The sequence below is a fragment of the Nymphaea colorata genome, chromosome 8 (assembly GCF_008831285.2).
Source record: "Nymphaea colorata isolate Beijing-Zhang1983 chromosome 8, ASM883128v2, whole genome shotgun sequence".
NCBI lineage: Eukaryota > Viridiplantae > Streptophyta > Magnoliopsida > Nymphaeales > Nymphaeaceae > Nymphaea > Nymphaea colorata.
The window spans coordinates 13,421,170-13,433,904 of NC_045145.1; the positions used below are offsets into that span (position 1 = coordinate 13,421,170).

At 38.0% G+C, this 12,735-nt stretch overlaps 1 protein-coding gene across 12 annotated transcripts; it reads left to right on the plus strand.

Annotated features, from left to right (window-relative positions):
- The first annotated feature begins 98 nt into the window (after positions 1-98).
- LOC116259098 (TATA box-binding protein-associated factor RNA polymerase I subunit B) lies at positions 99-12,240 on the plus strand. 12 transcript variants are annotated; one of them, XM_050078977.1, is made up of 9 exons: positions 99-267; positions 467-638; positions 2,806-2,988; positions 3,368-4,076; positions 5,018-5,857; positions 6,194-6,321; positions 9,596-10,282; positions 11,706-11,795; positions 11,879-12,240. In XM_050078977.1, the coding sequence occupies exons 4-7, from the start codon at positions 3,455-3,457 to the stop codon at positions 10,109-10,111; spliced, it is 2,106 nt and encodes a 701-aa protein (XP_049934934.1). In that variant the 5' UTR covers positions 99-267; positions 467-638; positions 2,806-2,988; positions 3,368-3,454; the 3' UTR covers positions 10,112-10,282; positions 11,706-11,795; positions 11,879-12,240. The 12 variants fall into 12 exon arrangements, with proteins under 12 accessions (XP_049934934.1, XP_049934936.1, XP_049934935.1 ...); XM_050078979.1 differs by having other exon boundaries at positions 11,911-12,240; XM_050078978.1 differs by having other exon boundaries at positions 11,914-12,240.
- Positions 12,241-12,735: the final 495 nt, after the last annotated feature.

Genomic DNA, 12,735 nt, shown 5'->3' on the forward strand with positions numbered 1-12,735 from the left:
TTAGAGTTTGGAGTCTGGATGAACCGGTTCTGTTGGACCCCGGAGGGTCCGACTTTTTAAGAGAGACTCCGTTGGGGCTTCTTCTCTTCTTCGTCCTCGCTTTCTCTTCTTCCTCGTCCTCGCTTCCTCTTCCTCTCTCCCCCGAGCTTTTCTTCTCTTCTCACCATGATTTCCTATTTCTCGTTCTCCCCCATGACGACCCCCTTTTCCTGCCGGTATTGAAGAAGATTCGACCGAGATTAGGAACAACCAGCATCGGGGTTGCTGGTGAGTTCTTCTTCTTCTTATTCTTCTTATTCTTCTTCTTCTTCTTCTTCTTCTTCTTCTTCTTCTTCTTCTTCTTCTCTCTCTCTCTCTCTCTCTCTCTCTCTCTCTCTCTCTCTCTCTCTCTCTCTCTTTCTCTCTCTCTCGCGTTCTTTCTCATCCAGCATCTAGGGTTTTAATCGACGCCTTCTTTTTCCCCTAGAAAGGGAGACGGATTTGCTTCAAAAGAAGGGAGGCACATACTTCTGCAGTGTGCGGCAGGTTGCCTCCTGCTCACAGCTCCCTGTGATAGTGGTGGAGCAGCTTGTGTGCCTACTTGAACTGAAGCCATCGCGAAAGAAAGCTGCCTCTGCCTCCGTCCGCTTGCTACTTAGGTGGAAAATTCATTCCTCTTGGCAGATGTCTCGCTCTGATCTCCTTTTCTTTCTTGTTTGATTTAATCTGAAATCATATCCGTGTTTTATTTTTTCTGAAATTAGCCAAACGAGATCGGTGCAGCAATGTGCTCACATTCTGTTTTTAGTTTTCGTACTGTAAAAAATACTATGCTCTCAGGCACGCATCACCACTAGCTACAGCGACGACTTAAACAATTCTTCTCTATTTTTTTGCTTTTACTTGTTTAACTGTGAACATTCATGACAAAAAAAAAGATAAAACAGAGCTGTTTGAAACAATGGTTATGATATGATACCCAAAGATGCCTGGTAACTACTGTTTTTATTTCAAAATAACCTTGCAAATGCATTGATAATGTGTATTATAATAAAAGGCTATGTATTGGATTTGGTTATTTTAAAAGTTATAACTTCTGTTTTTAAGATGGCAAAAAATCGAGAGTTAGATCACGGAAAACCAAAGACTGGGCAAGATGAAATGTTTGCCGGTTTTCCATATCACCTCATTGAAAGCCACAGCAAGTGCTCTCTAACCCTGGCCGGTAACTTGAAGCAATATACATAATACTCTATGAATTCGATGATGGCTATCTTGTTGCTTGGCTTCATGACTTGGATGGTTTCAGATATTGAAAACTTGAAGCACATAGTTAGGTAGGATAATACTTTGTCTGATTACATGCATTAGGGCGAATTCATTTGCATTCTAAAGATGGATGTTCGAATGCATTTAGGCTATACTTGTTGTCTATGTATGTCTATATTTGCATTCTTGATCAACGTTTATGATCAAGAAGAACAGGTTGAAGCTGCATTCCGTGGGTGCCCACTTGAGGTGAGCTACCTGCATGACTGTTCCTTTCATAATGCAACGATCATATTTATTTTCCATGAAAAAATTTTCGTGCCTACCCAACAGTGAAAATTTTACCTTGAAAGAAATTTCCAGGCCATCAAACATGGCCTGGATTAAGAAAAAGAAATATGTACCCATCCGTACACTTACCTTGGATTTTTTCCCTTGAAAAATCTTCCCTCAAAAGAAATCCTGGCCATCTTCACCTTGCGTCCTTCTCACTTCTTTAGTTGCCCCGCAGACATTAGATTCTGTCCTTGCACTGCCGACCATCTTTGATTAGGCGTTCTGTTGACCTACTGAATAATAGATTTATTTTTGATTGAGTATGCGATTCAGATGCTTGTGGAATTCAAAGGCGAAGCACTGAAATCATCCTTGTTTACTGCTCTGAAATATTATTTTTGGCATAAGATGGCACAGTTGTCTATGATTTAATCTGGATGCAATTTGTTTTTTTGAGGAGTTTGTAGGCGAAAAATTGCAAAAGAGGTGGCATTCGTTTGTCGGATTCGGACCATGATATTTGTTGGTTGTTATAAATTACAAGCCCCGTTCAGTGATCCGACTTATCGTGGTGCCCCACTGAACTATTCTGTTGTGTAAACATCAGGGTGTTTATGGTTGTACAGGATGTGTTCACACTATAACAGTGAAATGAATATATTAGCTCATGCGACAGTCTGGGCTGCAAGTTCATGCTGCTGCTATTTTGGCAGGATGGCACTGGAAGGTCAAGAAATTTTGAGGGATGTGGTTGATAGTTTTCTCCGATATTGATGCAAAGTGCTAAATTTTAGTCGTTTATGCCATCTATGTTATCCTTTTCGAATGCCTGTACTAATTCTGGAATTGAGCATTGGTTAGTTGATGACTTGAGGAGAACTGAAAACCCTTATTATGATTTAGATATCTAAACTGTCTTGTTCTTTCTTTATTTCTTCTTATGCCTTTCAGACTTTTACCGTCATAGACATCATCTTCTATTCTTCTAGTGCCTGTCAATCATCTGCATTGGCAGGTTGAGCACATTGACTTCTGGACTGAACTCTGGCTGATTGTTCATTTTCAAGGTGTATTCAGGATCGCCAAGTTGGATATTGTTTATAATTGCTGCTTCATGCATTTATTTGTCCTTGTATGTAAATTGCAAAAGAGGTGGCATTCTTTCTTGCTTTTGCAATAACTTGAGCCCATTAAATCCTTTCTTCTGTTAAACTTTAAGCACCAAGTTTGGGGCTTTTTATTGTTCCAGTTAGCTAAATTTTGTATACTTGTTTTCTCCAGGTGCCTGGACTTGCTGTTATCATTGTTGGGACCAGGAAAGACTCACCGAGCTACGTTAGCGTGAAGAAGAACGCATGTACTGAGGTTGGCATTAAGTCATTTGGTGTTGATCTACGGAGGATATATCAGAAGAAGAACTAATAGAGAAAATTCACGAGTTCAATTCCAATCCTGATGTGCATGGTATTCTGTTGCTATTGCATGTTATGTAGATTAATTCACGTTATGTAAATATGAAAATATGTTTTTTATTATCAAACTAAGAAACAATTTTTCTGAAAATTTATTTCTGTCATCACACACACATCAAAATCAGAATCGAAAAGAGTTTTCCCATTCCTTTATTTCAGGAAACTTATTTCAGAAATACTTTTCCAATTCTAGGTTTCCAATCCATCAAACGGCCCCTAATTAAACGAAAAATCTTCTAATCCGATTCTCGGTTACTCTGTTTGGGGTAACCCTCTTTTTCTGCAGGGATCGATAGGTTAAGCCGCGTTTTGTTTGCTTACCGTATATGCGTAGCGGAACTATACCTCCGTTCTTTTTTTCTTTTGGGCAGTTGCCGTCCCTGGACTCCGGTGGCGCACCAGCAGGTGAGGGAGGGAGAGAAGGTGTTTAGTCGGGCAGGCGCCAAAGTGGCGGGGGGATGGAAAGCACAGCGGTGTGCGCGTCTTGCGGCAGCATCGGGCTTGAGAATGGAGGTGATGGCTACTTCTATTGCGTCGTCTGCGGTTTCCAGTCTCAGGACCTTTTGGAGCAGGGCCAAGAGGACCAGGTCGACTTCACCGTTGACCGCCGCTACGTCGTCCGCTGGCCCAACACCAACCCTCAACCCGACCCCGATCAACTCTCCCGCCTCCAGACTCTCGCCGCCTTCCAGCGCCTCACTCAGTCCCAGCCTGATGTCTATGGCGCCGATGGCGATGACCCCTCCAAGCCCTCCCTCCTCGTCGACAACCTCCCCGACCGCCCTTACCCCTTCGACTTCGCCCCTCTCTCCTCCCAAAAACAGAAGCAAGGGCAGACTCCCCCTGACGAGACTGAGGTCGCTGCCGTTCTCAGGTCCCGCTACGCAGAGGGCCTCCAACTTATGATGCAGATGCAATGCGAGGCCCTCGTTGAGAAATTCGGTGTCTCACCGCTCATTTGTGGCATCATTGCTCCGATATGGTTTAGATACCTGGCGGCCTCGCGGATTCTTGAAGAAGGGTGGCAAGAAGAGGCCAAGCTCGCAGATGAAATAGCAGCCGTGGAACGACTTGTTACAGGTTTGGCTTGCTGCTTGTCTGTGCCACCTTCCCCACTTCGCCTGTTATTTTTTTTCCTACTTTGTGTTTGATGCAGCAAGCCATTTGAATTCTTCCCGCTTATTCTGATGGACATGATAATTTGGAAATTTTGTTAGGGGAGCATGGTGCATCTTCCCGGATTATCTCTTCATTTGAATAACATTTCAAGTACGTTACCTTTTATTGGTATTTTGCGATGTTCCTGTCAAATATGTATGTGTCAGGCCGTCCTCCAATTTCATTTTGCCCTGTCAAGTGCCATCTTGAACATGGGAACTGGTAGAAGTGCATGTTAACGTCGCCGCAGGTAGTAGGTTGAACAAATATCGGATTTGAAGTCTAAGCGATTGTGCACAAACATATATACAATCTTCTGCATTTTGCTGATGGGAACAGTAGTCTCGGAGGCAAGTATCTATTAAAGGAAATAGCTAAATTTGGAATGTTTGACACTTTAAGCGTCAAAGGTAGTTTGTATAGTAGCAAGGGTTGTGGAAATTGGCTCCCTTGCTGATGTCACCGGAAGGGATATGCTTCGTATCAAATGAAAACTTAGTTTGTACTAGATTTAGCCTGTCACGCTTTCTACATATTGAGTCCTCAAAATACAGTTTGTGACATATGACTGAAACAACCCATGCTTTTGCTGTATGTTTTCTTCCATTAAGTTTGATTGAGTGGTAATTGCACCAGACTCACTTCTCCACACTGAGAAAATTAGTTGTGTTTTTCTATATGTCTGTTGCAATCATTTTTTCGTTCCTGAATTTGTACTAGCAAGTTTTGAGTCTGATTAATCTTGTGTTACTCTTCATATCAACCATGTTGGTGGATGAGAGCTGGTTTTATTGGAAACGATTTAATGGAATTCTAAGTGCGCAATTATTTCTTGCTAATGATAATTACATTATGCTTTGCAGATCCAAGGTACAGTCTGAAGCATCGGAACAGCTCAAAGTACAGAGCAGATCTTAGAACTAAATATGGGAAGAAAACTGTATCCATATGGATCAGATTATTGAAAAGCAAAGTCCCGTTATCTTCTTCATTAGCTATTTGCTTTTTGGCTTGCCATATTTCAAGAGAAGCGGTTTTACCCACAGACATAGTGAGGTGGGCTGCAGAGGGAAAGATTCCATATTTGGCTGCATTCATGGACGTTGACAAATATTTGGGTTCTTTAAATCTGCGCTCAGTAAACTCAAGCTTGTTATTTCGGCCTACAGAAGTTGTTGATTCCTGGCAGTTAGAGTCACTTGCTGGATCAATTGCTGAACGTATAGGTTTACATCTTCCACCTGTGAACTACTTCTCTATAGTGAATCGTTATCTTAAACAGCTCCCTATTTCCATCGACAAGGTACTTCCTTATGCATGCCACATATTTGAATGGTCGATGCCCCCAGATCTTTGGCTTCCTGCTCACCAACACAGGTTCCCATCCCGTGTTTGTGTAATGTCCATATTGATTGTGGCAATAAGGCTTGTTTACAATATAAATGGGTGCTTTCACTGGGAAAGAAACGCAGGCTTGTGGAAGAAGAACCATAAGAAGCAGAAATCGAAAAATAATGGTACTACCACTGTTGATGGTGTGGGGTCTTTTCATGCTGCAGATTATACTGTACATGGTTCTTCAAGGACAGCAACAACCCAGTCATTGTTAAAAGGCTTATTACATGCTAACTGTTCTGATTCAGATACCATTGACCTTCTTTGCAGCCTTGAGACAGCATACGTAAATATCATTAGTGGACATGGTAAACTAGCTCGAATGCTATTTCATGGCTCACATGTTCCCCTTTTATTTTAGTTGTGTTAATGGTTAAATGTTCTTGAAGAAGAATGTGTTAACTGTTGGTTTTTTATGATCTGTTGGATCTTCATTTTTGTAATAGCATTTAAACTTTCTTTCTCTTATCAGACAATGCAGAATATTTGTGAATAGATTTAAAAAGATTGGGAAAACAAAAAGGAACTTCATGCTGTTTAAATAAAATTTGTTTTGTTCCTGTTGTTGAATCAAATGCTTGTTTCTTACCGTCATTTCTCTTTTTCATGTTAATATTCATTTTAAGTTTGGTTTTCGTTGCTAGATTATTCAAAAGACCTGCCAACTTATCTGGAATACTGTAAGGACATTATCTTTGCTGGGAAGACAACATCGTATGATGAAGAGAACTTAATTACACAACTATGGGATTTTTTTAAGCATGAAGCAGAGGTAATTTTGACTTTTCTCTTAGTTTTTTTTCTTAATATATTCTGCTTAAGTAGGAAAAGGAATCTCTAACCGCATTGACATCTAAGTCACGTGTGGTACTTCATTTGCATGACATACTTGTGTCCTTATTACTCACAGCCTCACAGGTGCGCCTAGGAACTGAGTACTAGGATGATCAACTAGTTGACCTACCCAGGCTGAGCTGCCTAGTTGGCATCTACACTGGTCAACTAGGTGCCATCCATGATTCTTTTTTTTTGTTTCATTGAATTTCTGTTTTTTTTTTCTAAGGACAGAACTGTAAAATCATAAAAAAATTAAACAAGAAAATCACCTCTCTGTAAACTTTTTACCTTATGCACACACACACACACACACACACACACACACAAAAACATGTACATTATATACATGTATGTCTGTTTGTTTATACTCTGAATCATGTACTCTTTTGTTTTTTACCTTTTATTATCATTTATTGTGTTTCAATATGCCTAATTTATCTCAATATATTGTGCAACAACTGCAGTTCCTTATTTTTATATTATTTTTTCTTCATTTGGAACTCCTTGCCCTAGGAGATGCTTAGGCCTTTTAGAAGGTCATCCATCCACCTAGGTTTGCGTAGTGTTTTTGACTACTAAGCTTGTGTCAGTACAGTAATTCTGGGACCAAAGTTCTTATAGTGAACTGGGTGCTTCACCATTTAGATAGCCCTAACTTTGTTGTTGACATGGATTAGGAACACTTTTTTGTCTTTTATTGCAGTGGGTCATCTATGAGCTTCTAAAAATGTTTTGCCTGACCATTTTTTGTCATTGCAATGGAAAATGTGTGAGCTATGAATTTATTGTGCATCAGTTTTTGTGGATCATGTGTATATATATATATATATATATATATATATATATATATATATATGTATATATGCACTGGTGCATGTGTGGTAATATATGTACACCTAGCAGTACCCATGTATCCGCACTCTTTGAAATTGCAGTGTCTTACCCTCCATATCTGTAACAGCACCTGCATGTGTGTGGTTTAGGCTGACAGTTAACAAGTGGCATATTCTGAAAATTGGGATGCCTTTCTAGAACTATTTGGTGGTCTTCTCATTTTTAAGGATTCTTCTTTTTCCTCACAGTTCACATATATAATGCCGGTACATGAAGTCACCAAATAGTAGACCTATGAATTTGTTGGCTATAACATATCCTTTTCATTTGAATCATGAAATAATGTTAATTCTGTTTCTTACTGTTATTACTATATTATTCCATGGTGGTAGTCAGATATACACCGTTTCGTTTTAAGAATCTAAGAATCATTTCCTTAGAATTGCTATTTGGTGCCGACTTCTTTGACATCATAACTTAAACAATCTTTGTGCTCCTTTACATTTGGAATCTAACAAAAATTGTCATATATATATATATATATATATATATATATATAATATATATATATATATATATATAAGAAAAATGAACAAATCGTGTTACATGAAATTGATTTTTATTTTTATTTTTTAAATATCATGATTTTCCTTGTTTTTCATTTTTTCGTTAATATCATGGTATTTTAAAAATATCATGATATTTTTGGCCACTAGATAACGAAAAACGAAAAATCTATTACTAAAAAACAGTCGCCATAGGGGCATTGGTGACAATTTATAGTATGACAATGGTTAATGATACTTCTAGCCATAGTTTATGGTGCTTTCAGTGATAAGTTCTTAATTTTTAATCATCAGCAACTATTCGGCACCCAACATATATATATATATATATATATATATATATATATATATATATATATATATATATATATATATATATATATATATATATATTATGAATGATGTCTTTGGCTATTCAGAGGCACTGAGCCATCCAAGGTCTCTCATTTGATGGAGATGGATGGTTAAGAAAAAAACATAGAGGAGAAGGTAGGAACTAATACTAGATGACGAAAATATCTATCGCCTTTTTCTCATTTTTTTTCCTTAACCATTCATCATGATGGATCAAATGGCCTGGGTTAGAAACTTAGATGGTTGAGTTACTCTAAAAGCCAGAGTCATTATTCAAGTTTCCACACACACGCATATATAATTATATATATAATGTGTATGGGTTCATATGTGTATGTGTGTATGTACTTACGTGCATAGGAAAGGAAATGAGGGAAGTGGCTTTTCAGGTCCCTCAGCTCCCTTGGTTCCGCTAATCCTAGGGTGGACATGATGGTTGACAAAAGGGACAAAAATAAGAGAGTGAAATAAGGAAGGGATTAATTAATTTTTTGTATATTCGCCATTTTTTCTTCCAGGAACAATGTTTTAAAATATTTTTTACCATTTCACATTTCGTTCAGATGATTCGCTGAATCGGTGACTTTAATGGACTCATTCTGATAGCATTCGGTGGAGGAATAGATGCTAGCTGATTTTGGTTTTCACCCCTCTTCTTGGATGTTTTTTCTGGCACGATGTTGGAAAGAGGCCTTCTTTGACATGAAATTGGGCTTCTTTGAATCTTTACTGTGAGGGTTTAAAAGAACATCTTCATGGGAATGGCTAATAATGGGCAAGGAGGTGGGTAATTAGATGAACAATGGCTGGTAAAAATGTTCCATTGAATTGGGTCTTTTAAGGTGCATTTGGTACATGCCTTTCAACCTTTCACTTGTTAGAAAATGATGCAAGAATCTATTCTAGGTAAATGGCGGATGGCATTTGTTTCTTTTTTCCTTTTTAAATTTTCCTGAAAACCAAGTCCTTGTGTTTAGAATACATGATTGGAAATGAAAAGGAAGAATTATAGAACTAAGCCACTTAGTACCTGCATAGTGTAATCATCTAGCGAGACAAAGAAGCTTTATGAGTCTTCCTCTAAATGGTTGTCAAATATTCACATTCATGCCAAAGAAAGAAGACCTTATCAAGCTCTTCAATTTGTGAAGAGATGCATTTAGTCCATTGGCCTATCCCTTTCAATTGGTTTTTGTGGTTGGGCATGTCTTGTATTTTTCTTACTGGCTGTTAATACACAAGGTTACATGTCTGCCTGAGTTATTGGGTGCAATGTGAATAATGTCCTTGTTTTTCATAGCAATCACTTTTTTTCCCTGTTATTTGTGCATGGTGGATCTCATTTTTCATTTGTCATTTTGATGAAGCTTTACAATCATTAATCAGCAACCCTTCTTGGGCACTAAGATTAGTGGAGAATTATAATTAGATTTTTTGTTTTCCTTTTTATCAAAGGGACTAGATCCACCACTGAATAATGAGGCTGGATGCATTGGTTCAAAGGCTTCTGTGGTGCATGTAACCTGTGTGGGAGAAGCTGATCATGAAGACACCTCTCCTAAGGTGATTGATGGCTCAAGGGTGTGGATGAAGCATCAAACTCGTAAAAGGTCAAAAAGAAAGAATGATGATGTTCAAGTCCTTAATCGGACATATTGTGAATCTAATTCAAGGAGGACATTGAGATGTATGAAATCAGACATGGAAAAACATGGTTTCTTGTATAATTGCTTCAGACGCCACCGCCTTTCTCCATCTACATATCTCCATTATAAAAGAACATTGTTGCATGGAAGACTAAGATATGTGGTGCATGCTGATTACTACATCTTACTTCGAACTTGTGCAAAAATTGTGGAGGTTGATGCTCGAATCCTCCACCTTGGGCTGCTAAAGCTTGAGAAAAGACTGCAGTGGATCGAGGAGCAAATAGACTGCAGCTTACCTGCAGTTTTTAAATGCACAAGCTAAATTTCTTTCAGTCTGCATACATTTAGTAATTGGAAAAATATGTAAGGGTGCATTTGATGTGCCCAGAATTCATGGAAATTGCAGCTGCTCGTCTTTGCCACAGGTCACCTCCTTCTCAGCAGCTTGCTTTTCACCAACTCACCTCTTTTGCAGCATGCTGCCTGCTTTCAGGTATTGTCCCTCAAGTCTCTCCCTCTCTCTCTTATTTATAAAATGTTGTAAGTCAGGTGAGTGAAGTTTATCCCAGATCTTTTATGTGTGCCGGGTTGTTGGCTAAGTGTCATATACTTTTTTGGCTCCTTTCTTGTCATTGTCCATTTTGTTTCCTATTCTGTATACTGTCATACTCATCTTGTTTTTTTTGTCATAGACACGTTTCATTCTATATAGTTGTGTTGTTATGGTTATAGCTTTCTGTTTCTTTCGATTGTTTCATCTGAAAACATACAGATAGATGATTGTGGACATTGAAGTTTGATGCTGAGTTATTTTTCATAGGGATTCAACTGTAGTAGTGGGCCTGTGTTTCTGTTGCTTGATTTGATCCGATATTGATATCCCTTTGAACATTGAGACCTCAATGTGTATTGGTTTGGCTCTAGTGGTTTACTTTATGATACATAAGCAAGTTCCATTTTTTTTTTGTTTTAATGAACTGCCGTGTTTGTGGGTTCTTCTAATTTATTGATTAACATTTGGTGAAAGCTACTCATTGTTCTGACGTCTGCTAATCTGAGTGTTAGTTAACTTCTTAATAATCCTTCTCCCTTCCTGTTTGTTGATTAGGTTCTTCACCAAATGTTGCTAGTGGGACATCTCCTTTTCTGTAACACTGTTTTAACAAATTGAGATAATGTTATTGCATTCAATTGACCTTTACAGGCCCCTTAGTGTTTGAGTTCTTACTCAACAGCATATTGTTCCTCTATTCGCAAGAGTGCTATCCTTTGCTTCTTGCTTCCTGTACCAAGGAGCAGTAGGCAAGTGTGGTTTTGCTATTTAGTCGTCTTGCTTCTCTAGCATGGACTTTGATAAGAAAACTGAACAGGATTGCAATTTTAGAGGCCAATCCTAATTGAAGTGGCAATCTCTATAGAGGATGAACTGTTGTCCTTATAGTTCTTGCGAACCATGTTGGTTATCCTCTCTCCTTCTCCCTCCCTTGTCCATATTTTCTTTTCTTTTCAATTTTCACGTGGTACAAGAGCAGACATTTTCAATTTAATAGTTGATTATTGTTAAGTTGGCATTTTAGTCTCCTTGTGGACATCTTTGATCAGTTGGTTTTCAGCATTTTCTGGCGCACATTAGAGATTGGAGGTTAACAAATTTCCACTTAATCCTATGATTTTAGCCTTCATTAGCAACCAATGATTCTCGAATCATGCAATTTCTTTTACATTTGTAAGTTAAAACTACCTTGTTTGCCCTTGAGGTGAGAGTATTATCATCTACAAGGAATAAACAGGTGACTGAGTAATAATCTACCTTGTTGGTCATGATACTTTCCTTATATTTTGTTTCATGGAAACTTTGCTTATTTATTTGTTTTCAGTTGTTTTTATTGAATGCTTCAGTGATTTGCTTATATCAGGCCATATTTCCTTCAAAAACTGCGCTGGGGTGTGGTCAAAACTGGCCATTGAGAATACCAATATCATAGTGTATTTAAATTATGAAACAGGTATGCTTTTTGGGTGCTAGGCATATTTATTATATCCTTTATTCAAGGGTTGCTGTTTGACATGCAATGATTACATTGTGTAGAGACTTGTTAATTCCAAACAATGTTGCTGCAGCAGTTGGAAAAATGTTTCTCATGATTCATACTTCATATGCTGCAGCCTGGTGGACCCACTGCTCTGTGTAGAAGTCAGTGGTACATGTGACTTGCATTCATATGAATGCATGGGGTCAACTTTTTGCTGTTATTCACATAATGTTAGTCTATAAGGCATTTGGTTGAGCAGTGGGCTGGTCTGATTGTGAGTTTGTAATCGTTGTTTAAAGTGACTGATAGCCTGTTCAGACATTGTTTTTCTTGTTCATTGTAATTTCTTAAGTAGAAGTATTATTATGATGTCTGAATATGATTTGCCTTGAAGGTTTGGTAGAAATCTTAGCCATCACAGGGTTTTATTGCTCATTTAATGACTTACGTGGTTTTCGAGATTGCTAGGAGCTTTAAGGGAGGTTTAGGAGTCGTGAAATGCCACGCAATGGTGCAACTTAAGATGTACAAACGATCAAATAGGCTCCCGGGGTTGTACGCGCATAACATAACCTGTATTGGTTGGGCTAATAGATACACTGTATTGTAATGTATCACAATATATCGTAAACATATTGTAAGTTTATTTTTAATTTAAAAATATAAAAATAGCAAAAAAAAAAGAGAAAAAATGAAGAAAAACATGTTCTCTATAAAAAAAACATGCCACACATAAATATAGGCTTATATAGCTATGATTATCCATTAACTGTTCAACATAACCTAATCTAATGTCAAAGCCATAGCATATCAAGAGATAATTTTATAGTGTTATACATTGCAACAAGAAATTGTTTAACGCAAATAACAAATGAAAATATCATCATGATCATTTATCATCTTCATGTTCTCA